Raw genomic sequence first — 27,883 nt, 5'->3', positions numbered from 1 at the left:
GAAACCTCTAACTACCTTTGCCACCATAGCTTCCCTGCGAAAACATCACTCATTCCAAAATGGTATCACAACCACTTTGCTAAAATAAAAGCTTGCATCACCAAGGGAAGGGATTAGTATTAGTATAATTAAGCTCAGCAGCAAGGCTAGACCAGAATGGTCTGACCCACTCCAGAACTTGGGAGAAGTCACTGGCCATGCCTTCTGAGAGAGAGAGATGCCCACCTCATTCTTCACCTCCATGGTGCTACGGTATTAACCTGTGGTGTACCCAGATGAAAGGGTCTTTTGGGGGTGTTCTAATCATGTTCACTTTCCTGCCTTTCCCATCTTGGTCCCAATTTTAAGCCATTCCCCCCAAAGAGACCAAAATAATAATGACAATAATAAAGAAACTAGATTACCGACCCTTTGGCTCCTAAACTATCTTCAGTCAAATTCCCAGATATTTGAAGAAAAAGCCCCCAAAGCTACAAATAATCCAACCTCTACCACCAGCGCGTCTTCCAGGTCGACCGCCGCTGCGTCTCGCCAACCCGAAAATGACGAGCCCTCTCCGCGGCCGCCCGGGGTGCCCAGTGGTGCCCAGTGGTGAGGTCAGCAGCATGTCCGGCCCCGCCCCACTGAGGCAATCGCACTTCACTGACACTGAGGAACAAGCCCAGGCTGCCCAGACTCTCAGCTGCATCCGCAGGAGAGGAACCCCACCTTCAGCGGTAGATTCATTTCCCAGCGATTGACCGGTACCCCCCAAACACAACCATGTTCACTGCAAACGAGAGGGTGAGATTTCCAACTCCTCCTAATCACCCTCATGTTCAAGTGCAGGGTCATCTTAATTTGTATTTTTTGACGCCTGTCCTCAGATCATACAGACAGAAAAGGTCTTTTTCTTAACACCAACTCTCCACATGAGCAAAGAGATGACCCGCAAGACCACTGGCCACCCTCTCTCTTTGCTCCCCCAAGATGAACTATGACAAATGGGAAATTTGTGGATTGTATTTTCTCATCCAAAAAAAGACAAGACAAGCCAAGATCATGGTGAGAGAACACTAGCTGGGTAAGCCTACTGGGAATCACTCAGAGCCAACCAAACAAGAATAGAAAACCATAAAATACAGAGCTACACAGAGGAAATCTGAATGTACCTGTAACCCTAAGAAAACTCACCAATCGCAACAAAAATGCCCAGACCCTACAGAAACTCTTCAGATATGACTTCCATCATGTTCTCCTTCCCCCCAGAGCCTACCAGCCCTAGGAAAAGGTGTGCGTTTGTGGCAGTTGAGCCCAATGGGAGCAGGAGGGGATGGGACAGAGGGAACGTATGGAAGTCATTCAGAACCATATTTCCAAGAACGCTGCTTAACAAAATGCAGACTGCATCCCTGGGAAGACAAGAAGGAGAATGGCAGAGCTGTCATGCAAAGGCAAAACGACTGACCTGCTCTGCCCAATGGCCTGTTCTAATTTGAATACGCAAGGTGTTCAAAGGAACACAGCCATACCTTTGGTCAACACGCTTTAGGAGACTTGGTGGTGATGTGGCCTGGAAGCTGCATACCTTAGCTCAAAACACAAGAGAAGAAGAGAGAGACGATGACTCTAGCTACCATCAAAGGACAGAAGACAGCAGAGAGAAAGAGTGGTGTGTAGTGCTCCAAAGGACAATAGCTGAGGACAAAGAGGAGCAAGTCTGAGAGACACCAGATGAAGGCTCCCCTGCTGTGTTAGGCAACACTGTGTGGAAGGTGCTCTGAAAACGGGGGTAATTAATTCTTCCCCCCAGGGCTCAGGAACACTGACATTAGAGTTATTCTGCATTCATCGTAGGGGGACAAGTGACCTACCACCCCATCGTGGGAGGAGCCATGATGCCCAGTGGTTGTCAGATGAGGCCAGAAAGAACAGCGGGTTGCGGAGTATTTCATAAAAATGTCTCTGTCCCCTTGGAGCTCTGGCAGAGGAACAGATGTTGTTGGTACACTTAACGCTTTTTGTGGGGCCTTACACTAGGGATCTCCGCCCTCCTTGACGGTCACTTTACAAACCAAATAAAAGCCAAGCTGGTCAGAGAGGTGCGAAAGACGATTTCCCATAAAAAGCACTGGTACCTGGAGGTTTACTTGTCGTTCACCATAATTGCTGCTTCCTCCGCTCCATCAACTTTGGTGAAATCTGAGACACAATAACTTTCCAACCGGTTATTGATTGGAACAGAGCCACCAGACCAGCTATGGCTTGAGATACTGTCTGGCGGTACACCGCCTCTCCAAAAGGCCCAACAACGGTCTCAGAGAGGTGGAAGGCTGGCGCAGGGCAAACGAGACGCTGACTCGAGACTAGAACCCAGGTCTTCCGGCTTTGGGTTCAACGTGACTGTTTTTTTTTCACTACAGCAAAAACAGTTAAGGGCAAAGAAGGGAAGGCGAGAAGAAGAAAGTTCTGGACTGGTCTCGTGCCGCCAGGGTAAGGAGAGCGCTGGCATTTCTAGAACAGAACCCAAAGTGAACCCGGGCTAACCAGGACTGTGCTTGGGAAGGGAACAGGGGCATTACCTTTCAACACCAGAGGTTCCTTGCCTTCTCTCTTCAGGGACTCGAGGACTATGTGGAGTGGCTGGGAGGGCATCACTCGGCTCGGCTCATTGGTATTCTCATCATAAACTATAATTTCTTTGGAAAAGATCCTCTTGAAAGAGTCCTTGCCTTCCCTACAGGAAATCAAGTCTAGAACCGTGATCTTGCCCTGCTGCAGTCTCCGCCGGCTGATCTTATCGGCACAATTAATGTGGACAGCTCCTTGGATGTGACTCTTGTTATACTCCATGAAGGGCCTGCAGTCAATGATGACAGGGCCCTGGCTCGGCAGGGGACTCTTGCTGCATTTGGTCATCTTCTTCGCCAAGTCATTGGGGTAGATTATTTTGATGCTGGCTAGCTGCTTGGGGGTCCCTGCCACGGGGCTGCCCACCCCACCCGATGGACTTAAAGGGCCTGCACTGTCAGTGTTGTTGACCATCTGGTTGGCAGGGCAGGTGGCAGAGGTTCCGAGGGCGGTGGTGGCGGTGCCAGCGGCGATGGCTTGGGTTTGGGCCTGATTGTCCTTGTCGTAGGTTGCCACAGTACAGCAGCTGGCAGTGCTGCATCCACAATTCAGGGCGCGGGCAGAGCCGCTGGATGAGGGCATATACGTCAGATTCGCAGCCTTGAGGGATACGACGGTGGTGGCAATGACGGGAGGGGGGCTGTCACTGCCCGGGGTGGCCGAGCCAAGGTAGCTAGAGTCTAAACAAAGGTTGAGATCCTGAGGTCGGACGGGCCTAGACAGTGCCACTACTACCCTGTCGTCTAAAGGAGACGGAGGCATGAGGAGGCTGAAAACTGGCAACTGAAGAACTCAAGACAGTCTGTAAAGAAGGGGAGGGGGAAAGAAAGAATAAAGTCATGTGACACACAAGGCAGTCTGATCCAAACCCTAGGAAAGGCCTTTGCATCCCTCTGAGTGAAGTTGTCCTAAGGGCCCTTTATCAAGCCGCTCTCCAAGCCCGAAACTCATTTTTTTTTTTTTTTTTTTTACAGATTCCAAGAGGATGTCAACCCGAGGGCCCCCCTCCTCTTTGGTCACTAAGTCCAAGGTTACACGTACAGCCCACACAGTTGATGAACCACCTTCTCACGGACGTACTACGTGGAAGCTCAGCCTTGGAGAAAGGACAAGCACAAAGAATGGGAAAAGCCGAAGACAGAAAAGAAGGCTCCTAAGAGGCATCTATTCTGGGCCTCACCTCCTGGGCAGAAGCATAGTGCAACCGTCTGAGCAAGACCCACTTGTCCACCCGTGCATACTTTCCGTTTAATTCCTTCACTCACTGCAAAGGCAAAGGAATGACCAAGAGCGCTGGCCCGGCTCACCAAAATATACAGCAGCTAAATATACATCAGGGGCGGATGGCAACTTTCTGCAAATCAGAATGAGAGTATCCCCCTAAGTGAATCTCTTGAACGGGGAGCTATTCTTGCTTTGCATTCCTTTGAAAAGCACGACAGAGTCATATGAAAACCTCCCGTGTTTCCTGTTAGTCTCTTATAAATTAATTCTGCATTTCCCCTTTTGTTACAAACGAAATGTCCTGAAACAAAGCCTCAGGCTAAGGAGCCAGGCTGGTAACCCCCAACCCTGGCAGACCCATCGCCCTTTGCTGCCCACCTCATCCCCCCCCCCCCAAACACACACAAACACATACACACACTCCTGCCTTTAAGGAAAGGACCACATCGACTCTGCTACCTCCTTCGTTTCCCTGCTGACAGAGGCCGGGCATCCCAGAGGGATGGGAGGCAGCCCCGTGGATAAGATCTCAATCCCCCACAGATAGACCCCCACCCCTCCAAGAGGATGAATTCCGTAGAAAGGACTTCCCAATGAGCCGGTCCCTGTTAAAGGGGGCAGTGAAGTGTTGCCCACGGGGTCCACCTCCTGCCTCAGGAGAGGGAGCCTGCAAAGGACCAGTTCCCTCCTTCCATAGGCACAGGGGCACTCTACCACCCGACCCTACCAGCTCCTTTTCTATTAGACACGCACCGAGAAAAGAAACCAAACCCCATGCAAGAGCCGCTCGTCTAAAGGAACTTTAAGAGATGTCTGGAAAAATGTCATCTATCATCCGTCTACACACGACCGTCACCATTCTCTGACACCGAGCCAAAGTGTCACAGGCAGAGTCCACACGCGGGCGCGCACACACACACACACACGCAGACACACACGCACCCGACTCGTTCCCAGATCCCCACCGACTCAGGTTTCTCTCCTCCACTTTTGGATGGGAGAGAAGGGTTCATCCCTGGCCCTCCGGCCCTCCCACTCTCCCTCCCTCCTTTGCGTAGTATTTTTTTTTTTTTTTTTTTTTTTGAAGAGCAAGTACTATTCCAGAAGCTAGAACTGTTTCCCAGCTGGACCAAGCGGTGAAAGTCTCTGCTATTGTGTTACCAGGTAGGGTATGTCCCAGGATCAACAGCCCATTTCCTTGGTGAGGGACGCATAAGCGTGTTCATGGAGACACAGGCTGGGACCCCCACCTCTACGCGGAGTGCGCGGCTCACACACACACACACACACACACACACACACACACACACGCCGGAGTGTAGAAAGAGATCTGCATCCCTGCAGCAGAGGGTCGGGCGTCTATATTGCCCATGAAAGCATCCAGACCGGCCCAGGAAACCTCCCAGAGAAACACTAAGCTGCCCCCTCTCCCTTGCTGGCCGTCCTTCCACCTCTTAGGCAGGGGCTGGAAAGAAAATTAAGTCGTTAGAGAATGCTACTTCCCCACTCCTGGGCGCTCATCCCCCTTCGCAACACAGCGCACTAACAAGCCCCTGGCATTTAAAACTGCCGCAAAGCATCCCAACAAACCTCATTTTCTTTCTTCTCCCCAAATCCAAGTCGACTGCGGAGAGAGTCAACGCACAGGGCAGCGTGAGCCAACAGCAGGAACCCTATACCCTCACCTGCTGCGGCTCCCCCGTGAGCATCGCATCACACACACACTCACACTCACACTCACACTCACACCGCCTTACACTCCCAGGCTCTCCAGAGGAGCCGCGCTGACTTCCACTTACTTCATAAATAAGTGTAGCCCTCCACCATCTGGCGCTCCGCTTCAGCTAAGGATTCGCCCATTCAGCCCCCATTCACTTGGCTTCATTGATCTCCAGCAGCAACATAGTTACTTTCTCTTTTGCTACACTGTAAATGTAAGGTTCTGAGGGGGCGGGCCGGCTGCCGAGCGACGGCACGTCGGGCCAATAGGAAGCCGGAGAAAGCCGACCGCTACCTCGCCGCGGCCCGCGGCCAATGGGCAGCGGGCGGGGCGGGGCCGGGGGCGGGGCCTCGTCTCTTTAAGGAGGGCTTATCCGACGCCGCTCCGGGTCCTCGGTGTTAGAACGCGGGCGGTGATGTCATTGGCAACCAATCAAAAACTTAAAAGGGCCAGCCGGGGCCCGCGCGGAGCAGCTGCTCTCTATTTACATGTAAACCGAACCGGCTGGATGCAGTTAACCCTTTCCGGGGCCGAAGTGTCAATGGGCCGGGTCGCCGCTCCGGCTCAAACCGGCTGGGTCCCTGGGCCCGGAGCCCCCCGCGTGCCCCTGCCCCGGGGGTGCGGATCGCGCCTTCTCTTTCCCTCCTACTCGGGACCAAGGATCGGAAGAGTCGGAGTAACTTTCCGAGGGCGGCCCCGCGAGCAGTCTCCGTCCCCGGCGGGGAGCCGGCTCGCCCAGGCGCTCCAGGTGCTTCGACAGACCCTAACCCGAGATCCGCGGCCGTCGCCGGGCAGCCTGCGGCGGGAGCGGCGGGAGCGGCGGGAGCGGCGGGAGCGCGCAGCCCGGGAGCCGCTCCTGCACCGGGGCCCCGCGAGCGCCCACCACGCGCTGGGGGCGCCGGGGGCCGGGAAGCCGGGCCCGCCCAGCCGCGCTGCTCCCCGCGTCCTCCGCCCGCAGATGTCGCTGCCCCTCCGGGTGCCACCCCGCGCGGCAGCGGCGCGCTCCGGCCCGCCTGCAGCTGCGCGCGGTCACGCCCCCGCCGACCCCGCCGGCCTCCCGGGGCTCGGCCCGCCGCCCGGAGGGCTGCTCAGAGGCGGCGGCCTGGGGCCCGGCCAGAAGCTGCAGGGAGCGCGCGCAGTAGCCGGGCGGTCGCGGGGCTCGCCGTGCGCGCAGGGTCCCCGCCCCCCAGCGCGGCCCCGGGGCGAACGCAGGCCCGCGGGCCCCGCGCTCCTGGGACACCGCCGCGGGCGGAGAAGCAGCCGGAGCGGAGGGTAAACCACCCGCCCAGGTCGACGGGGCGGCGCCGCCGCTCTGGGTTTTCCAGACTTTTTTTTCCCGAGGAAGAGACTGGGGGTGCGGTGGGGGTGGGGGCGAGGCAGGCTGGCTTGCGCCTGGAAAATCTCAGAGAAACTGCGGGAAAGTTGTCTTGGGGTACGCAGAGGGGTGGAGATGCTACCTGCGGGGAGCCTGCATCAAAGGACCCTAAAGAAATAAGAGCTTTTTCCTCTTCCCTCGCCTGCAGGCGCAAAGGAGTTTGATAAGGACAGTAGAGTCTTACATGAGGAGCACTATAGGATACTCGGCTATGAGTTTTCTCTCTTACTAGATTGAAGGTGTTTGGAGACATGCTTCGGGCTCCACGCCTGTCTGAGTAAGTAAGCTAAGTGGCAGCGACATATTCGTATAATTGCTTTAAGTGCAGATCTGAAATCAGGAGTTGCCAAAGGATGACCACGCTCAAAGAGCTACTAAGAGAAATCCCCTTCTGTTGGGGAGGGAGGGGGTATGTATACTTTTTTACACATGTGCATGCACATACACAGTTCAGCTTCCGCACCCGTGTTTTCCACGTGCAGGAAATGCATACAATCATCTTTAAAAAAGGAAAGGGTTTTGGGGAGCCCCTTCTGCGTTCACACACCAATGTACATCCACGTTCCCTTCCTTAATGATAACTAATGAGTACTTAGGACACAGCCTTTGGTCCAAATGCCTTGCGGATCATCAGTAGGCCCTGGCCAAGGAATAATTTGGAATCTGAGTAATTTCATAGAAACCAGAAAAGAAGTTCCCCAGAGGGTGTACCCTGGGTCTATTTGGAGCTTTAATAGTTTGCCTTTCCCTAACCATAGAAAATTATCGAAAAAATGTTCACTAATTCGGGATTAGAAAATTCTGGAGATAAATCCTGATTCTGACTCTCATCTGTAGTGTCTGTTCATCCAGAGACATTGTTCATTTATCTGCAAAATGGTAACACCCAGCCCAGAAGAAAAAGGGAAAAGTCCTGGTGTGTGTGTGTGGGGGGGGGGGGGGGTCGGGAGGGGACACCATGATGACGCTGCTGATAAAAGGCATTCAGTCAAAAAGCATTGTCCTTGCTTCCAGAAACTGGGTGCCTCTGTGTAAAAGCACTTGTGATCTCTAGATTATGAATTCATGGCTAATGCTTCACTATCTAAGCCCAAACAAAGTAGGGATTTATACAATTGCAGAAGAGTTTATAACAGCTTTCCCACAGACCCAGGAGGGGAATGTCACTTGAGAAACAAATTTAACTCATTTAATGAGATGATTATTTTATTATGCTTTCAAGCTAGTGGGTTATCATAATTTAGTTGACTAAGAGTCGAAGCCATCCAAGCTGAAAAATTAGGAAAAATGGCAACATTCCTCATCATTTATCAAACGTGAAACATGGAAAAATTACCAGATCATTAACATATATAAACATGTAATTTTTTGTTAATTAAGCATCTCTAAAGGTATAACTTATGTTCAAATCATAGAGTGGTAGAAAACAAATTACAGATGGATATTTTTTTCAGTTGCTACACTTCTGAGCTTTTTTTGTACAAAAAGAGGTGATTTTGTTTTGTTTTGTTTTGTTTTTTTGAGTCATAAATGTGAAAACACTATCTGAAGTACTGCCCTTAGATTGAAATTTGTAATACCAGCCAGCCAATGGCTATGAACCTGATCTCTCTACAAATAGCCAGCAAAGCCTTAATGTTCAATTTTAGTCCCGAAGAAACAGCAAAGCATCTTCATTGTATCTGAGTGTTCTATCATGATTATGCTGAGCCATAACTTTGTTCCAACAAACATCCTAAGGAGAATACTGTTTTGATGCAACGCACTATGTGTTAAATCCAAAAGATGAAGATAATTTAGGCCAACATATAAGATATAATATAGGCCAACAATTGAGAAATATATTAATTAAATGACTTCCTTCACGTGCATGATGGCAGAAGGTAGGATGGCTAGGGGAGCTGGGTTTTCAAAATAATCCTCAAGGTCAAGGTGGATTCTTGGAGGTACTAGAATTAAGGCAGAGAAAGGCTTAAAGGAAACTTAGAAATAATAAACCACAGGTTGTAAAGGTGATAATAAATCCACAAGAAGTGGGGCATGAGCTGAGGGATAGAACAGTGACGTGTGGAGCACCTGAGGTCATTGAGGCCAGCCTGGGGAAACATCCCAAAGCACTTTCCAGGCCCAGAGAAAGCCTAGTGAGAAAGATCCCTTAAAAAAGGTGACCAAAAATTAATTAATTAATTAATTAATTAATTAATTAATTAATTAAAAAAAGGTGACCACTGGGGCAGCCCGGGTGGCTCTGTGGTTTAGCGCCGCCTTCAGCCCAGGGCCTGATCCCGGAGATGAGACCTGCGTTGGGCTCCCTGCATGGAGCCTTCTTCTCCCTCTGCCTGTGTTTCTGCCTCTCTCTCTCTTTCTCTCTCTCTCTCTCTCTGTGTCTCATGAATAAATAAATAAAATCTTAAAAAAAAAAAAAGAGGTGACACTGCCCTGTTTAGTGGGGTGGTGGAGACAGAAGCCGGCCATCTGCTTGTCTCACTATCCATGAGTTTGGAAACAGGGGGCCTGCAGATGTTTCTCATTAAAGCCATGAGTAGGTTGCACCTGTGACTAGAAAAGGCTCTGAGCCACGTAAGGTCTGTATCTGTGTTTTCCAGTGCAGTAGCCATTTGCCATGTGTTGACTACTGAACACTGGAAATGTGGCAAATAGGAACTGAAATGTGCTGTCGGTTTAATCTGCACACGAGATTTTAAAAACCTCATGTAAAAAAATGTGAAATATCTCAATTATGTTTACATCAATTACATGTTGAATTGTTTGGATATGTCCCGGTAAATATGTTAATGAAATTAATCTTACCTGTTTCTTTTTTCTTTTTAGACTATGGCTTTTAGGAACTTTGAAAAGGCTTCTGCACTTTACATATTTTTGTGAGCAGTGCTGTTCTAGAGCTCCTTTGATTTGAGGTCACTTTGGTGCCAAAGGCACCAGAACCACAGAATGTTAGACCTGAACGGGACTTAGAGCTTATCTAGGCCAATAGTTTTCAAACTGTGTTAGGATGAGCCACAGGGAGTGGAGACACCATTGCCAGGGGACGAGTAAAACAAGAGTCCTGGTGGTGAGCTAGAGGAGCTCTGAGACCATGCTCCCACCCCTCACCCCCGACTTGAGATGTATTCTTCTATTCCTGAGACCCTGAGGTAAGATTTCCTTTGAAGAAAGGATTCTGGTTGGTGTTTTATTTTGTTTTGTTTTAACCCTGATGCACCATTTTACGGGTAAGTCCATCTGAGGCCTAGGGAATGGAGATGACCTGGCCAAAGAAGCCATGCTTGACCTCAGGACTTGACCTCCACTTCACGTCAAGGCCCAGCGTAGCCTCTACAGAAGAGGAAGTGACTGACCCATTGGGAAATCAATAAACTCCCTGTCTCAACTGAGGGGAACCAATCCCCTTTCCAAGCAGTTAGCTCTTCGTCCCCTCCATTTGTGACCTCAGAAATGCCTCCTGCTTTTTGTCAAAAGGCAACTCTGGCTAGGCCCCGAGTGTGTGGATCGTTGACACAAGCTTCTCTTCTTTATAAAAATACCAAAGAATTCACTGGCTATTGGTTTCCAGCAAGGTGTTGCTCTTCGATGGATGGCCTCTTATTACCACGTGTTGCTACATCAAAGACTTAACATCTCCCCCTTTGCCAGGCTGAGCAATCCTTTTCTCATTAGCAAATGCCGTCAGACCCACAGTGGCACAACCGCAGGAGGCTGTGACTGAGAGCTGTGAAGGTACCTGGTGGGCCGCGGAGACAAGAGGTAAAGCCCCTCCGACGTGGGTCAGGTCTCACACCTAAGCCCAGGAATTAGCCTAACATCCTCAGGACCCTTTAGCGGGTTATGCCTGCGCTGCTCCCGGATGGAGCACGCTCCTTCTCATTGCCCCCTGTGTCATCATGTGCCGTGCTTATCTTTACAATTAAACAGGGCCTGAAAAAAGAAATAAATTAAATTAAAAATAAATAATAAATAAATAAGTAATAAATAAATAAATAACAATTAAATAGGGCCTGAACCACCTTTACAAATCTGGTATTTGGGAAAGTGGTAATAACAGGTACCAGGTTTTGTTTTGCTCTGTGCCCAGCACTGCCCTGAGTGATCTATGCACATTAACTCATCTAAAGCTTCACACCCACATCCCCGCTTGTAAGAAAGCCTCCTTTTATTAGCCTTAATTGAAAGATGAGGAAACAGAAATACAGACGGGTTAGGAATCTGCCCCGGGTCACACAGCTACAAAGCAGCAGAGGCAACATTTGAACCCAGACAATCCGGCGCCAGAACATCTGCTTTTAACCATTCTGTGTGATTTAATTCACTCTCTCTGTGATTTTATAAACTTTTATCATATCCCCCTCCGCCTCCAGACTGCCAGCATATTTTTAATTGCCTCTTTGTGAGAATTTGCTGGGGTTTTCTCCTCTGCTTTCTCCTGAAACTTCTCGGAGTCCTTTAGGTCCTCACATGGCCTCCCTCCCTGCTGGATCTTCCACGTTTGGGATGGGATCAAAACCTCCCCTGTTTCCAGAATGCTCCCAGGTAGTGCTCTAAACTTGGTCCGTGTTTTGGTCACTGCTGCAGGCAGCATGGAAGAGCCTAGGGCAGCTGCATTACCCAGACCTCAACTCGTTCACCATCCCTTCCCAGCGCCTGGGACAAGTGAGCTCAGCAAGTGCCCGGTGAATGAATAAACGATCAGAGGAACGAACTGAGCATTTTTCTTACGCATTTTTCTTATGTTTCTCCCTGCACACCAGGGCTCATCTGATGCCTTTGAAGCTACTGATCTGGGCCTCCTGCCACAGGGAGAAGTTAAGGCCCCTCCAAAGTCCCTAAATCCAGCCCTCTTCTGAATTACTAATGCAGATATTTACCAAGTAAATGGAGCCCCATGGAGCCCCATTGCTTGCGCATCCCTCTGCTGGCCATATTCTCCCATTCATGGTTTAACTCCAATTTCTTTTTCTTCTGGCTTCAATGCAAATAACATCTTTCTCGTTACCATCCATCTCATTATGATCCATATCGTGCTCGAATTTTGTATCTGTCAGCACTCTGTGCACTGGGATCGTCTTCCAGGCTCTGGAAAATTTCCCCCTTCTTGTTCACCAAGTTTCAGCAGAACGAAGGCATGTTCCTTTTCTCTTTCAACATCTTCCTTTTTGTAGCATTCAACAGCATCCGTTTCCATGTGCTCCTCTCCGGGAGGGGCAGCTCAGCCAGTGTTTGTTTTCCGGCATATCACTGATGCTGATGGATAGCTTTTTTCCAGAAAGAGGCATTTCATCCAGACCTGTGTCTGGAAGCCCACAAGTCCTTCATCCTGCCAGGAATGGGTGATGTGGTCTTAAAAACTTGCTGCTCCGGGGATCCCTGGGTGGCTCAGTGGTTTAGTGCCTGCCTTCGACCCAGGGCATGATCCTGGAGCCCCGGGATCGAATCCCACATCAGACTCCCTGCATGGAGCCTGCTTCTCCCTCTGCCATGTCTCTGCCTCTCTCTCTCTCTCTCTCTCTGTCTCTCATGAATAAATAAATAAAATATTAAAAAAAAAAAACTTGCTGCTCCGGTTCTGGACTAGATGGGGACCAATGACCTGAGGAATCCTGTTTCTAGTGTTCTGCGAAGGTGGCTCATGTCCCCTTGGGTGCCCCATGGGGGATGTTCAGTTTTGCCCCTGATTTATGTGATGGATAAAGCAACCACTTTAGAATTACATTCTAGGTCTGCAAGGACTAAGAATGTTACAAATGTGGTAGAAGGGTCCCCTTCTGGGTGAATTGAAGTGTCCACCGTGGGCTGAGAACTAAGCCCACTGGAACACCCAGGCTTGTAGTAGATGCTCAAATGAATGCAGGTCAGGTCAGGCCGAGTCACTGCAAGTTATTCACAAGTAAGAGTAAAATCCCTCTTGGTGTTGGCTAGATTTGTAGTTCAAGTAGGAATCTTAGGGAAGAAAAATATATTGATGCCATAAACTTCCAGTTCACAAAAAAATTTACAATTTAAAGAAGATAAATAGATTGGATCAGAAGGTGGCCACCAGAGGTGGCACTGTGCTTCATTCATCTGCCAACACACGGAGCCTGCGACATAGCAGGCATGTGTGGCTGAGCAACTGAGTCCCCTTTCTAAGGAGCACAGTGAGATGCACAATTCACAGGGGATTTTTAGCCACCACCAATGCTTCCTTTTGCACTGCCTATTCCTAGGAACTAGGATCACTTTAAATTGGATTAGTCCAATGAAGTGTTTTCTCTATATTCTTCACGGAACAGAAATGCCAGCAGATTCTGATTTCCTTTTCCATGCATCGTCCCAAGCCTCGTGTAATACATGAGTTCTCCAGAACCTCGATGAAAAAATTGGAGACTTAGACATTTTACCTGTCCAGATCACCCAGCATATTCCACTGATGGTTGCTTCCAGCCAGCCCAGCATTTTGGACTCCTTTCCTGAAGGTCAAACTTCTGCTTCCCCACTTCCTGCCCTCCAATCATCAGAATTAGTTGTGGAAGGAAGAGGAAAAGGACCAAAAGAAGGAAGGAGAGAAGGCAAAAGGAAGACAGAAATGGCTGGAGATTTTTGTCTTGTTTATCATTTTTTTGCTTGTATTTTTGACTGCAGGTTTGGGGAGTGTGTGCTTGGGCAGAGAGAGAGCAAAGAGTGGACAAGGAGAGGAAATGTTGCTGATTCCAGGCATTTTTGTTTTCATGAGCAAGAGAATCTGGCCATAGCAAGCAGTTTTGAATGTTTTGCAGCCAAAACATGGGAGCACTGACGTGGAATCTGGTAGTCCCCGGCCAATACAGGGTTCCCTCCCACCTGGGTTGGGAAGCAAGCGGTAGGGCTCTGGGTCTTGAGGTATCTCCGAGGGACAGCTCTGACTCAGGCAGCAGCACACAGCTCCTGTGCCCGGCCCAGGGGCCTAGAAAATGTAAGCAGCTAGTCCCTGCCCTCTGGGAAAGCTGACCCAAGGGACATTTTGCAATGTTCAAGTGCATGCCCAGAGCCACTGTATTTGAACCCAGGACAACTCCAAAGACAAGTTTCCCTGATCCCAAGTATAGGGAGCAGATCGTGCCTCTGTCCTACGAGGATGCAAGGCTTTTTCCCTCTGGTGTTTAAGCTACTGTGATCTTCACCTCTGATGATTAATTCCATGTGTCAACTCGGCTGGGCTCTGGTGCCAAGATAGTCAAACATGATTCTGGATGTTTCTATGTGGATGGGACAAGACTGACACTTAAACTGATGGACTTTGTGTAAAGCAGATTATTCCCCATAATGCAGGTGGGCGGGCCTCATCCAATCAGTTGAAGGCATTAATGGAATGAAGATTTATCTCCCTCAGGCGAGAGAGCATTCTACCAACAGCTGGCCTTCACACTTCTACTGCAATGTTGGCTCTTCCTAGGTCTCCAGTCTGCCAACCCATCCTGCAGATTTTGGACTTGCCAGCCTTCCTAACCACATGAGTCAATTCCTTAAAATAAATCTCTCTATATATATAAACATATACCTTTTGATTCTATTTCTCTGAACATCCCTGATCAATATACCTTTCTTTCCTTTTATGGACAAAGAAGAGGAAAGCCTGGGAAATGAACATTTTGTCACATGTTAACACATCTCCTTTCCTATCCTGAATTACTAAAGACACAATTGAGTGCATCTTCATCTGAGTACCTTAATGTCCAAGAGTTTAAAACTAGTGAAAAAGTAATAAGGACACCCTCAATAAATCTAAGATAGAAAATCTTTTTTAAAATTTTATTCTAAGGGGATCCCTGGGTGGCTCAGTGGTTTAGCACCTGCCTTGGGCCCAGGATGTGATCCTGGAGACCTGGGATCAAGTCCCAAATGGGGCTCCTTGCATGGAGCCTGCTTCTCCCTCTGCCTGTGTCTCTGCCTCTCTCTCTCTCTCTCTCTTTCTCTCGAATAAGTAATAAAATTAAAAAAAATAATAATCTAAGATAGGATAACTGATGCAGAGGGAAAACAAATATCCCACCCCACCCTGCCCCACCCTCCACAATTTGTTAGGAAAATGTAGAAAATCCAGTGTGGCTTCTGGCTTTGGGAGTCTAAAGCAATCTAGAGATTGGAAAGATAAAAATAACTCCAAGTTAATGTTTCTGATCCCCTGATTTGCGTCCATTTAGCCCGAAGGAAGAAAGATATGAATATGTTTGCTTTCCCCCAGATGCATATTTAATCTTTATCCAAACATCCTGAAATTGGAGCCTGTCAGGAGTTTCCATAGTAAGTACAGATTGCTTTCCCAATTTTCTATCATGTACTAAGAAAGAGCCATCTTAAATCACAGAATTAATATTGCAGTTACTTAATTCTTGTTACTTTTGCGCTTCCAAGGTAATACAAGTGCAATTGGATCATTATAAGATCTCAGCGTAAGGGCGTGAAGAGTGGACTTCTCAAAATGAAGACGTCACAGCTCACGAAACCACATGGAAGACAAAAGTGTGCTCTATTTCTGCAGCTGCGTCGTGTTTTCTGTTTCCCTGGCTCTTTACAGGAATGTGTGAGGAGCTTGATCTCAAATCTACCAACTCCGCTTCATCCTCCCCAGTTTCTAGTAGACTGGGAAGCCTTTCTCTAGACCAGAGCTTCTCCAACTCTAAGTTTATGCGGATCACCAGGGCTTCTTGTTAAAATACTGGGTCAGGGGTGGGACCTGCCACTCTACACACTTCCCTGGGATTTTGATGGAGCCGGTCCACAGATCGCACATCTGGACCCAGACTGCCCAATTCAGTAGCCGCCAGCCACGTGTGGATGTTTGAGCATTTCAACTGGAGCTAGTTTGCATTAACATTGACTCTTTTTTTAATGGATTTTATTTATTTATTCATGAGAGATATATATAGAGAGAGAAGCAGAGACCCAGACAGAGGGAGAAGCAGGCTCCATGCAGGGAGCCTGATGCGGGACTCGATCCTGGGACTCCAGGATCACGCCCGGGGCCGAAGGCAGGCGCTAAACCACTGAGCCACCCAGGGATTCCTAACATTGACTCTTAAGTATAAAATACATACCAGGTTTTGAAGATTTCGGCAGGACAAAAGGCATAAAATAATTGAATAATTTCATCTGATCACATGTTGAAATAACACTTTAGAAATATGGAGCTAAATGAAATATGTTACAATTACTTTCACTTTCTTCACTTACAATTACTTTCTTTAAATGGAGTTACCAGAAAATTTCCAATTACATATATTGTTTGCATTTGTGGCTGACATTAAGTGTCTGTTGGAGAGTGCTGCTCCAGATCAACAGAGCCTGCCCTAGACGTTTTTGTAAGGGACTGAATTCTCTACTCTTTTGGTTCTTTTTCACCGGGCATTGAATTCATCTTTTTGTTTGTTTGTTTTAGAGGAAGAGAAAATGCAGGAGTGGGATAAGGGTGGTAAGGAAAGGGGGGAGGTGCAGAGGGAGAGAGAGAAGCCCAAGCAGGCACCACACCCAGCACAGAGCTGGACACAGGGTAGATCCCATGACCCCAATATCATAAGCTGAGCCAAAATCAAGAGTCAGATGCTCAACGTACAGAGCCACTCAGGTGCCCCTGAATCCAGCTCCACGGCTCTCATTGCTGTAGTGTTTGTTTCTGCATCCCTCTTTCCACCCCTTAAAGATGGGTCATCTGACTACCTGGCCATCTTGGGTCCTATCAGTCAGGGTGTGTGCTGTCTGGCAAGGCCTAGCCCGAAATGACATAGAAACCTTCTCAAAAATTCACTGATGGGGTTCCCTTGTGTTCCCCAAAAAGCCTGTGACATACAGAGATTCTTCATAAGGGACCAAGTCTCTTGGCAAAAAGAGCATGGGCTTTAGAACCAAGAGACCCTGGATTTTAATTTGATCAATGTGTTGATTACTTAATCCATAAACTACTCTGTGTCGTTTAGGTGCTAGGGATTCAGTGGTGAACAAAAGTTAACACCTTCCCTTCCCTAAAGAGCTTAAAGTTTAAAAAACAGACATTAAGCCAGAAAGTACATGAATAAATAGACCACAAAGTACAATCCCAGCATCTCCTGTTTTCACGTGTGAACACTCCTGATCCCTTCTGAGCCTTGGTTTGGTTTTTGGAGTGGGAATAAAAGCACTTGCTTCCAGGGGTTTGTGAGGATTAGAAAGAATGATGACATTTGTGCAGCGAGCATTATGCCCGACAGAGTAGGTGCTCAGTGAACAGCTGCCCACCGGCTAAATAAGAACGAGCAGCCCGGATCATATTTATTTGTTGGCTTATTTATATGCTGCCCTTTGATGGGTAAGTTTATGTGTCAACTTGACTGGGACAGGACACCCAGATAGCAGATAAACATTATTTCTGGGTGTGGTTTGTGACCAATGTTTTCAGAAGAGATTAGCATTTGAATCAGCAGCTAGGAAAAAAGCCCTCAGGGGTGTGTATTATCCAATCTGTTGAGGATCCAAAAAGAATCAAAAGGTGGAAAAGAGCTAATTTCTCTCTCCCCCTGCCCTGAAACATCAGAGCTTCTGGTTCTCTGGCCTCCTGACTCCAGGACTTACACCAGGGATGACTTCTCCACCTCCCCATCCCACCACGAGGTGGGTTCTTAGGCTTTTGAAGTTGGACTGAATTTTATTTCATTACCAGCTTTCCTGGGTCTCCACCTCACACTTTGTGGGGCTTCTCGGCCTCCATAACCCCGTGAGCCAACCCTATGGTAAATCTCCTCTTCTATATATCTAAATACGTCCTGTCGGTTCTGTGTCTCTGGAGAACCCCCCAGCACACTGCCATTGTTCCACAAAGCACTTGCAGAAACTGGTTCAATTGTTGTCACGTTGCCCGTGGTAGGTAAACTTCGACTCTGCATTCAGTTCAAACTTCTTGATGCTTCCTAAATCAATACTTTCCACATAAAAAGCATTCAGGAAACATTTCTGGAATCAAACAGTACCTGGGACAGACCTTGCAAGAGCCCTAGCGCAAACCTCTTCATTTGCAGAAGATGCTGGAAGCCGGAGCTGATGCAACTTACTCAGGAACACACTGTCAATAGTCCCTCTGGAAAGGAAGACACTGGTCCTGTCTATTATGCACCAGTGGACAGAGAAGAGCTTGTGGAAAAGCAATCGGAGAAGTGAGGGGCCACCTGGGACCAGATCGCAGAGAGGCAGCAAGGTGGAGGCCACGGGGCCGTGGAGGTGAGGCAGTGGACACAATGTCAAGGACTCGTCTTTCAGGTGATTAAGAGGAGGGTCTTTCAGGGGATTAAGAGGAGGAAGAGGAGGGAGCCAGGAGCTCCATGGAGGAAGCAGTAGCACCAGGGGGCTTTTCCTTTGTTCTGTTTTAGGACAGAAGACGTGAGCCAGTGGAGGCTGAGCTGACTTGCTGGTTGAAATGAGGTGCAGGCAGTACAAGAGGGGAGGAGAGCCACTGTGACCCCTAAGTCCTGCAGGAGGATGGATGACTGGGTCAGCAGAACAGGGGCAATCGGCAGCTTCAAGAAAGTGAAGTGGGGCACTTTAGCTTCTGAGATTAAGTGGGAATGTGATAAACATTCAGTTCTGTGTTGAGGGGGTTTGAGAGTGAAGAAGGAGGCAGGCCCCCCTGGGAGAGCGAGGAGGGCATCATGTGCGGGTGTTCTGCTGGATGTCCAGCCCAGGCTCTCCTGAGCTTACAACCCAGACCCAGGCTTCTGGAAGACCAGTGCTGGACCACACACTGTCTGCTGATGATCTAAATTCAGAGAAAGAGCTGGTGTCCGAATGCAAACAAACAACATTGCTAAGCACGCTGTTTAGTTCCACTGAATTTTTTCCTCCATCTGAAAGAGGGAGAGCATTAATTTACCTCTGGCAGGACTCCTTTCCTCATCATGGCACACAGAGAAGGCACTTTGGGGGTAACCACTGATCTGTACAGTCTCCTACTCTCCAATACCCCACAGACAGACACCTCTCACCATGCTGAATTCATCACCTTTACTCCCAAACTTGCTTCTGCTCCTTTGCTGCCTTCCTCAGGGAGTCTGTGTCTCCCTTCAGTCTTCCAAGCCAGAAATGTCAGGGAGGGTGTTTTATCTCCCATCCTGCTCTCCAAACTTGACCATTCTTTCATCAGCCTGGTGGATATTCCCTTCTACATATAGCTCTCCCATCCACTCTTCTCTCCATCCTCACTCTCTCCTAAATGAATGAATGATGTCAAGGCAGAAAGGGACAACTTAGTTGACCTCGTACTGAGCAGAGGTGATGAAGCAAGGTCATAAAATACTGCCTGGAGATGGGGTCACAGAACTCCAGCAACAGGGGTGGGCACTGGAACGAGGAAGGCCAGTCCTTAAAGTGCTTCCACGGGCTGTGGCCTCTCTCACCGAATCTGGAAAGGTCTCCTGGATCCTATCAAAAGAGGCTTCGGCCAAGACCATCTTTCAGATTGAAACTCCTACTACCTGTGCATATTGTCAGCTACTTTTTATTTCTAAGCTTCCTGGTTTCTTTCTCTTCCGCCCCAAATATCACTACCTCCCCAAACCCCCCAACCCCACTAACATTTTGGCCTTTGCCCTATTACTTAAAGTCTCATAGTTTCCCTTACATTCCTGTAACTTATGACTTGCAGAATCTGGCCCCAGATTCCAACATAGCAGTAGATGGTAAGAAAGACTCAGGTCGACGTTCTACCCTGGTAGAATAGGACTCCACTTGGTACGTTGTTGTGTTGTCACTTTGTGCCGAAACAAGGATGGTTAGGACAGAGAAGGAGTGGGGGCAAACTAGCACAAGCGTTTAGAGCCAAATAATAGATTATAGCTGGAAACTCCCGTCTTGATTTGGCTCAAGGGCCACAGCTATATTTGGCTGGCCCCTGATTGACATAATTATTATTGCCAGAAAGTAATTTTAGAAAGACCTTAAAAGGAGGACATGGGTGATTAAAGTTCTAATAATAACATTTCTAAAAAGTCTGGGTTAATGAATCTGTAACTCAAGTAAAAGAAAGGAGGCTTCAGGTGTTCAGGGATTAGTACCTGGAACCGAACTTGGGAAAAAAAAATTCTATTGGAGAGTCAAGTAGGGCAGAGATAGATCACACGCTCCTAAGAAACCTGTGGAAACAGAGAGAGAGATGTCTCACAAAGCAAATAATATTTTAAATCCATTCACTGAGCATCCCTTATGCCAAGGCGCTATACCAGTCCCTTTGTGGGATTCCCACGTGTTCGAGTAGGGCCTGATCCAAACATTAGCCTAAGCATTCGGGCTGTTTATGGGCAGCGTCTAATTGGCTGATGCTGTACCAGTGGTTAAATATTTTGAAGGTCACCCTTGGTTATAAGGCAAACTTTCTGTCCTAAAATAGCTTATAGTTTACAGGATGAGATACGCCCACGAGTAACTACAGTGCACTGCTGTCTCATAATAATGGTTACAATTTTATTTCGTGCTGACCTTTGCAAAGTACTCTCAGATACTTTATCACATTTGAACTTCCCAACAGCTCTTAGGTGCATGTTCCTATTCCCATTTCACAGATAAGAAAGCAGGAAGCTCAAGGAAGGAGGCAGCCTTTCACATTTCACAGAGCAAGAACTCTTCCTGGCTGGACAACATCTGATTTTCCCTCCTGTTCTTGCCCCCCAGCACCCAGGGCTCCCTCTTTGAAAGACTCATTAAAGCAGACAGTTATTTATTTCATGAATTAAGTCTTGATCTCTAAACACAGACTTTTTTATACCCTGTAACCACATGAAGATCAGCCTTGTAGATCATCCTGATAGAAAGCTTAAAAAGCCTCATTCTGAGAAAAACACGCTGCGACGAAGCTCAGGTAACACACATTCAGGAAGCACAGGGTGCCTTCAGGGACCTCAACTAAGCAGTTAGGTGGAAAATAAACACATAAATGCAAAGCAAAACAAAAAAGCAAGGGTGATGAGAGAGTGGATTGCAGAGCAAAGAACAAAACCAAATAAGCAAGCAAGCAAACAAACAAACTCATAATAGCCTTAAAGATAAATAGTGCCTGGTTGTCTGGGGCCCAGACCTACCCCTGTGAACGAGCTTCAGAGTATTGCTGTAGCTCAACACAGAACAGTAGTAGGTGTTCCTCATCCCGGCCCTGCGGAAAAGAGGTGAGATGCTCGAAGAGAGTGTTGATGCCTGCAGAAATAAGCTTGGGCTTCCTGGGACCTCGCTCTAGCAGACTACCTCATTCTCTAAGGGCCCCATACGTGTGCTGCTGCTTTACCTCGGGCATTTATAGAAATGATCACCAACAGCATGTCAGTCGACCTCGGGGAGGAAAACAAAACCTCCCCAGAGTGAGCAATGCCTCCAGTCTCCATAATCACTCGTCCAATGCTCCTGGTCCAGAAGGATGCCCAGATCCAGGCTCTCAGAGCGGACCCTCTGGTGGATTTGGTGCTTTTCCCTTCTGCATCTGGCATGCTTTTCATCCATTCATCCTAATCCCCTGGAATGATTTTTGTCATGAAACCTTACAGAAATACTCTGTTGGGGTGGGAAGGAATCTTAGAAATGGTTTAATGCACCCCCTCCCCTTTTATTCAGGAAAGGAATGTGGAATTTGCAAAAGTGAAATGACTTATTCAAGGTCACACACACACACACACAAAGATGAGTCACAAAGTTAATATTAAAGACCATCACTGGGATGCCTGGGTGGCTCAGTGGTTGAGTGTCTGCCTTCGGCTCAAGTCGTGATCCCGGGGGTCCTGAGATCGAGTCCCACATCAGATTCCACATGGTGAGCCTGCTTCTCCCTCTGCCTGTGTCTCTGCCTCTCTCTGTGTCTCTCATGAATAAGTAAATAAAATCTTATAAAAATAAAATAAAGACGATCGTTTCTGGTTGTCATTAGTAGATGGTTCGTTAATTGCAACGTTTGGACTAGCCTTACTAACAAACTCGTGGAACCAGTTACTCCACTAGGTATTAAAGCATCAGACATAGAAATGAGGCCACCTTATTAGTACCTGCTCATTGGAACATCCTGCTCTCTATGTAAGGTGAATTTCTGAAAAGTTGGGCACAAGTGTCCTTTCAATGATTTAGATTCTACTTTGCACAGACATACTCAGAGATCTCTCTCTAGTGCCTCTTTGAAAAGACTCCAGACTTTTGCTACGAAGCAAAGAAGCTTCCTGCAGTGAATGTTTGCTGCTTGATCCATTCTTTTGACAGCTCAGCTCTTGACAACACCAGATCTCCAGGGCTGGTGTCCCATATCACATGCATTTTGGTCACAGAGTCATTCACTTTGCCACAAGAGGCACACAAAGCAAACCTCTCCAGGGCAGGGGCATTTGTCTATTTTGTTCAGTCCCGGATGCCCAGTACTTAGACTCAGCCTGGAACACAGGAGGAGCACAATATATATCTGATGACTAAGTAAATAAATTAATGTTCAGAAAGGGAATTTCTAGCCTTGGCTCACCTCTGTCACAATATCCACCTCCACAGATGTTCCTCCTCCTTGTGAGGAGTGTGGCTACACAACTACAACCCACCCTTGCCCTGCTGTCCTGGCACCAAAGACAACCTGGCTTTGCCTAGTGCTTCTCCTGACCTGAGCAACCAGCCCGCCAGTTCAGCAGGTCAGATGGGTGAGTCTAGCTCCCGGGACCATCTTCTAGGTCTTCTTGGAGTTGTTCTTCTTTCTGCTGAACGTCTCCATTTACCTCTAAGGTGTAAAAACACCCCTTCCATGGTGGCAGGGAACAGAGCTGCCCTCTCCGGGGCCCCTATGAGGTCAGAAATGCCCTCTACCCGGGTGAAGGTCATCCAGAGTTATAGGGCGAATCGCAATCGCTTGGAGACAGGATGGCATAATAGTTAAGAACATGGCCTTGGGAATCAACTGACTCCTTGTCAAGTCTGGCAACTTCAACTTCCTGTGTAACCTTGGGCAAGTTACTTAATTTCCCTACAGCTCAGTTTTCTTATTTGCAAAGTCAGAAAGACATCAGAACGTATCTCATAAGGTAGAAGTGAAAAGTAAATGTGAAACATTGCTCAACGCGTGGTACCTATTTTAAATACTCAACACATTTTTTTTATGGTACGAGAGAGGGAAAAATAAATGTTATTTCCAGAAGATGGTGATACAAATTAGAGAAGTTGAGGGAGGGTCAGATAATCCGTATGAGAAGGAGACAGATTCTAGGGGTGGGTTCAGGATTGGGCTGGCCTGGATGAGATGGAGGCAAAGGGAGGACAGGGTTTGGCCAGGTTTGGAGGGAGGTAGGACGAGGAATTGGAACAGGAGAGGAGGTCCTGGAAGAGAAAAAGGAGGAGAGTCCCCTAAGCTTCTCAGGAAAGAGAGCTTGGGGGAAGTCTGCTTGTCTTAAGCAACTTTCCTGACCAGCCCTCCTCATCCCCTGGATAAGGATCCGTCCCTCAGACTGTGAGAACATACAGCCTTTCTCTTGTTTTGTAATTTTATAATTTGTCACCACTGGGCTGTAAACTCTGTGTCGGTAGCAACTCTATGGTCTTGCTCATTGGTGTATCCCAGTATGGGGCATAGTCTCTCCTGGAGAGGACACCCGACAGCAGGTAAAGAACCCCGGGGTCTCTTAGCATCTTCTGCCCAAGATGGGACTCCAAATGCCTGACTTAGAAATGATTATTGAAGAGGTTCAAGTGGTTACTTCCTTGCTTGGCTGCTCTTGCTGTGAACACGACAGCAGTAGAAATAAATAAAAGTTAAATGTTTATTTTCCTCAACTTCAGATCATTTTGGGTGTTAGACTCTAGCTCATTTGCCCACTCAATGGTGTGCCTGGCGTGGTGAGAAAAAACCTGAAAACAGGCCTGAGACTGGCCCCTCTCAGGTCTCCAAGTTCCGGTCACTCTTTTGTGTCACAGGTGGTGTGCGTCTCATCAGGAAACACCGTAGGCAGGCAGAGGACAGACTGAGAGACCCGGATTCTTGCTGCACCCCCCCTCAGCCCCTGGGCCGTCTGCTGTGTTACTGTGAGTCTGGTTTCCAGCATCATTCTGACCGGGAGCAGGAGATACCACCCTGCTCACACCCCGGATCACCTACGCTGCTCAGAACAGTGGGTCCAGGTCACCCCTCCAGCTCCTGCCCCCACAGAGGCTGCATCTATGAAACTGGGCTTTGGCTCTGACCCCTTATCTCTCTCAGTCCTTGCTCTGTCAACTTCCAGTCCTCTCCCAGCACGACGCCGTGCTTTGCTCCTAACAATAATAATACCAAGGGTGATAATAGCTAACAATTTTTGAGCATTTACAGTATGCCAGCCACAGTGTTATATAAATGTTGTCCTCACATGGCTTCATTCAGTCTTCACAAGAATCCTGAGAGGCATTAGAACTGTGTGTTTCCATTTCACAGATTAGGACACTGAGTCTCAGGTTAAAGAATTTACCCAGGGTCTGGGAACCGTGAAGCCACCTCTCAACCCAGAAAACCGGTCTCCCTGCTTCCTTTCTTACTTCCTCTCTGCATCTATAATCTATCTCCCATACTGAACTCTTCTTTGATAGAAGAGAGTCTCGGGGTGTCTGGGTGGTTCAATCGATTGAGTCATAATCTTGGGGTCATGTGCTCAAGCTCCATGTGGGGCTCTGTGCTGGACCTGGAACCTGCTTAAGATTCTTTCTCTCTCTCTCTCTTTCTCTCCCCCTCTCTAAAAAAATAAAAAATTTAAAAAAAGAGAGAGAGAGTCTCAATCAGTCACTCCCATGTTTAAACAACTTCAGTGCTGTCTGCCTTTTGAAGACAACTTGATCTTTCTTGGTCTACAGCAAGGTGCTGTAAGTCTGGCCCATCTCACTGCGCAGTCTCAATCATAGTCCTTCCTCTTCTGTCATTAAATTCCAGCCCCGTCATTTCCCAGAGGAGCCTGACCTCCTTCCAGTCTTCCATATTTCAGCTTGCCATTTCTCCTCCCGAAGGCTCTTCCCCAGCTTTTTTGCATTTCGGACTCCATTTCTTCTTTCACGTCTGAGCTTAAGTGTCACCTCACTAGCAATTTTTTCTAGACTGGGTACTCTTCTTGTTCTGTATCAGAGCACCTTGTTAATTGTGTTCCTGGCAAATAAGATTTTGAAATCACTTGTTCATTTGTTGATAGTCTGTACTGTTTCTTTCTACTGGCATGAGTTTTTGATGAGGGCACAAGGGCAGGGACTCTGTCTCATTTGTCATTGAATGCACAGCTTTTTACATATTAGGTGCTCAGTCAATATCTGTTGAATGAATGAATGGTCTATCTGACTCAGAGGTAGATTTGCCATGAAGCCAATAAATTTAATTTCTGGGGCCCCTCATTTTTTAAGGGGCATAGGATTATGTCCACATGGTCAAATATTTTTGACAAATTTGCAAAAGTTATGTATTGAACACCACAAGTGTTCTCTGTGGTTCCAAATACTTACATGTATAGTTAAGACACTACGAGCTATTCCAAAGCAAGACTGATTTCCAAGAATACTTCCACTGCCCACTATGTGGGCTCACTTGCTGTTGTGACACAAATAGGGAGGGCTGCAGCATCAGAAATATGTGGGTGTGAAGAAACCGGGCTTGAAATGCACGGCACCAGATGGAAGTCGTGGAAAGTCCTTCCAAATCTTATAGCTCATTTATGAAACCTCAATAGAGTTTTCCCAATTTTGATGATGATCCTAAAAATGTATTTGACATTGCTAAGAATAAGTAACAAATCTGAAAGAAACTTCTCTGCACCATCATTAGGCAAAAACAAAGTTCCTGTAATCATGGATCCATTGCTCTATGCATTTCACAGCACAAAGAGTGAACTTTAACACACACAAATTTGTAAAAACCATTTAGGAGGCTGGGAGATCTTAGGATGGAATGCAGAACATGACAAAACAATCTAACTGCATTAAAAATGCATGAAACAACCATCTTGAAAGGGATGGAAGAAAAAGGCGCTGACCTAAGGAACTTTGGGAATAAGTGGAGTGTGAGGGACTCATGGCCAGATCAAGCTGTACATAAGCACTATACTCTAGTTGATAAAGTTGTTTTTTTAATAAATTTATTTTTTATTGGTGTTCAATTTACCAACATACAGTGCTCATCCCATCAAGTGCCCCCCTCAGTGCCCGTCACCCATTCACCCCCACCCCCCGCCCTCCTCCCCTTCCACCACCCCTAGTTCATTTCCCAGAGTTAGGAGTCTTTATGTTCTGTCTCCCTTTCTGATAAAGTTGTATCCCACAGGGGTAAGTGGTAACAATTCTCTGCATACCTGGAACTGGTTAGGCAAGCAAAAGATGGTGGATAGTGGATGCCAGCTTTCTCACTATTGATGTGGGAGGTTACATAAGTATGGAGAAGAGGTTAGAATGATGATTCATGAGACAATAGTTTAGGGTTGGAGACATAAGTACAAACCAATGTTCAGCTTAATACAGATACAGTTGGTTATATACAAAAATATTCATATATATATATATATATATATATAGGCTAGTGTGTACATCTGTATTTCCTTATTTTGTTAGTTGAGAGCCTAGAGCAAGTGCATCTTAGCAATAATGAGTACACTTGGTACTTACGATCTTGGTTTCTAATACCAGTCTCAAAAAAAAAAAAAAAAAAAAAAAGAGGAGCCAGAGCTTCTTCTAGGACTGGGGAAGGATGTATACAAGATGATCCTGGAGCATTCTGCAGTGTCGGAAAGTAACAAAGTATTTAATCATAATCATAAAGACAGGGGTTTTTCAAAGAGGCATAGGAGCCAATTGAAAGAGCTTCTAATGGTTGAAGTGGGAACAATCTTAGCAAGAAAAAAAAATTAAATATAAATTAAATAGTATTGGATTATAGTCCAAAGTCTGAAATAAATACCATATACCTATGATGACACAAATAAATGATTGAATAAATACATAAGTCGGGGGAGAAGAGATGAATCTTTCATGTTGAAGGTTTCAAAATGATTTATGTAGATGCCCTGCCCTCAAGGTAGAGGGTAACTCCCTGCTTCTTCTCTCTCTTTTTAAGTAAGCTCTGCACCTAGCATGGAGCCCAACATGGGGCTTGAATTCATGACCCTGAGATCAAGACCTGAGCTAAGATCCCGAGTCAGATGCTTAACCAACTGAGCCATCCAGGTACCCCATAACTCTCTGCTTCTTAAGTGGGGGGCCACACATAGTGATTTTCTTTCAAAGAGGATAGAATGAGGACAGGGAGGGAAGGGGAGGATATGTACCTTTGACAATACGTGATGAAAATGACACTTGGTCTCTGTGGTTTTCCTCCTCAAAACCTATAACCTCAAGTCTAATTATGAGACAAACATTAGGTAAAACACGATGAAAGGACAGTCTACAAAACCCCTGATCAGTCCCCCTCAAAACTGGTCCTCAAAAGCAAGGGAAATCTGAGAAACTGTCACAGCCAAGACCTAAGGAGACCTGACAGCTACATGTAATGTGGTGTCCTGAAAGGGATCCTGGAACAGAAAAAGAATATTTGGCAAAAACCAAAGAAATCTGAGCAACATATTGACTTTAGTTAACAACAAGGCATTAATATCCTTTCATTAATTGTTACAAATGTACCATATTAAAGCAAGAGGCTCCCAAAAGAGGGATGTGGGTATCATGTATATGGGAACAACTTACTGTCTTCACAAGTTTTTTTTGCAAATCTGAAATTGTTCCAAAAAACAAAGTTTATTTTAAAAAATGTCTGATCAGACATCTTAGAGGAAAGACTGAATTATCTTTCCACTCTATAGAAACTAATATTGTAAAGTCCTTGTAATATGAAAAGGTGATCAAAGAATATGTAGCCAAAACACATAAAAAGAAAGCATTTTAGAGATTATGGATCTCAGGCAATTTGCTTTGGAGGTCGTAGAGTTGAGTCAAGTTCAGTTGTGAAATTGCATTATTTTTCTGTA

General features: G+C 47.0%; 1 protein-coding gene and 1 long non-coding RNA gene across 2 annotated transcripts in view; one reads left to right on the top strand and one right to left on the bottom strand.

The window, feature by feature from the left end:
- Window positions 1-5,810, bottom strand: part of DUSP10 (dual specificity phosphatase 10) — a 38,071-nt gene extending 32,261 nt beyond the window's left edge. Inside the window, exons 1-2 of the mRNA XM_077887111.1 lie at window positions 5,634-5,810; window positions 2,562-3,412 (exon numbers count right to left, since the gene is read on the bottom strand). Of these exons, the coding sequence (XP_077743237.1) occupies window positions 2,562-3,372 (811 nt within the window). The 5' untranslated portion in view covers window positions 3,373-3,412; window positions 5,634-5,810. The remainder of the gene's footprint in view (window positions 1-2,561; window positions 3,413-5,633) is intronic.
- A 146-nt stretch (window positions 5,811-5,956) lies between these two features.
- LOC144307367 (uncharacterized) lies at window positions 5,957-14,457 on the top strand. The gene is made up of 3 exons (XR_013374255.1): window positions 5,957-6,302; window positions 7,078-7,206; window positions 9,762-14,457. It is a non-coding gene; the product is annotated as an uncharacterized LOC144307367 (long non-coding RNA).
- Window positions 14,458-27,883: the final 13,426 nt, after the last annotated feature.

This window comes from Canis aureus, chromosome 38, assembly GCF_053574225.1.
Source record: "Canis aureus isolate CA01 chromosome 38, VMU_Caureus_v.1.0, whole genome shotgun sequence".
NCBI classification, from domain to species: Eukaryota; Metazoa; Chordata; class Mammalia; order Carnivora; family Canidae; genus Canis; species Canis aureus.
This window is presented reverse-complemented; position numbering and strand designations above follow the sequence as displayed.